This window comes from Etheostoma spectabile, chromosome 14, assembly GCF_008692095.1.
Source record: "Etheostoma spectabile isolate EspeVRDwgs_2016 chromosome 14, UIUC_Espe_1.0, whole genome shotgun sequence".
NCBI classification, from domain to species: domain Eukaryota; kingdom Metazoa; phylum Chordata; class Actinopteri; order Perciformes; family Percidae; genus Etheostoma; species Etheostoma spectabile.
In genome coordinates, this window is record NC_045746.1 from 23,331,715 (window position 1) to 23,333,000 (window position 1,286).

The window sequence follows — 1,286 nt, forward strand, 5'->3', positions numbered from 1 at the left end:
TTTAACTTATCATTGCACTTACAATAGCAAGCGTAGCTGTCCTCAATTTAGGTCATCCTGTACATCTCATCTCTGGTTTTTCCTGCATCCACCGCGTGTGTGTGTGCCTGTGTGTGTTTGTGTGTGCGTGCGCGCGTGCGTCAGTCGCAAGGGGAACTCAGCAGCCCCGCCCGCTGCAGAGAGCCGACAGGATTTAAACAGCAGCCGCTTCAGTGACATCCGAGTGAAAAAATGTAACAGCATACATTTATGTCAAAATGTATACAGTTGGCAAGACGGTCAGACATGTTTGTATGTTTTGTTGTTAAATGTGAGATGTTCAAGTCACACAAGTCTCGTTAAACAAGGAAATAAATATGGCTACGTACGTGTGGCGTCAACCCGTTCTCACTCCAGCTGGGTCATTGGCTCTCAGAGTCACTTACTGATACAAAGTCTGGCATGGGGGACTGCTGGGATTGGTTGAAGTCGTGGAAACTCTGGTTAATGCTCAAATTTGCAAAAAAGTCACAGCGATTGTTTGAATTTGCCTGAATTGCCGATATCGCAAAATCCTGGAGGGACTGATACAGAACACACCATAAACTTTGGCACACGCTCAGTATACTTCAAATGAAATACAACCCCCCTCTCTGATTTTGATTAAGATTTTGACTATGGAATATTCCAAACAATAATAACCACTCTACTCAGTGATTCGCCAGCTTTGCAGAGGTGTGAAAGTACCATGTTTTGTACTGATTATTCAATAATTTCTAAACTTTAGGAACCCTGGATTCCCGAAATAACTTTTTGGACTTCACAACTTTATTGATCTAAACAGAAACAAATTAAATGAAGTAATGCCAGTGATCTGCCCTCTGCAGTACAGATGATGATCACATTCATTGCTGTGTGCTGTTTATCACCGGCTGCACATTTTCTCTTTCTCTATTGCAGCACAAGAAATTAGAGCCGGTTCTGATGGCATATGACAGGCCCTCGCCTAAATTCCTGTCTTTCTTGGCCAAGCATTATTGCCTGACACCAAGTGTTCCTCAGGTACAGTTTGTACTTTACAATCACTATGGAAGGATTTCAAGTCTTGATGTTTTAAGTTTTTTGGAGAAAATGTAAACCTATTTTTTTAAGCTATGCTGTGAGTAAGATTCAGAGTTCTTTGACCAACGTATTTGGGACTTCCACAACAGATGTAAATAGGGCTGAACAATATTGTGTTTTAGCATTGACATTGTGATGTGAGCATGCGCAATTGTCACATTGCAGGACGTTGCGATGTTGACGCT

At 41.9% G+C, this 1,286-nt stretch overlaps 1 protein-coding gene across 2 annotated transcripts in view; it reads left to right on the top strand.

The window, feature by feature from the left end:
• The window catches only part of atat1 (alpha tubulin acetyltransferase 1), a 14,730-nt gene that overhangs the window by 3,546 nt on the left and 9,898 nt on the right, over window positions 1-1,286 (top strand). For both annotated transcript variants that reach the window (XM_032534863.1, XM_032534864.1), the window contains exon 6: window positions 940-1,041. In XM_032534863.1, the coding sequence (XP_032390754.1) occupies window positions 940-1,041 (102 nt within the window). The remainder of the gene's footprint in view (window positions 1-939; window positions 1,042-1,286) is intronic.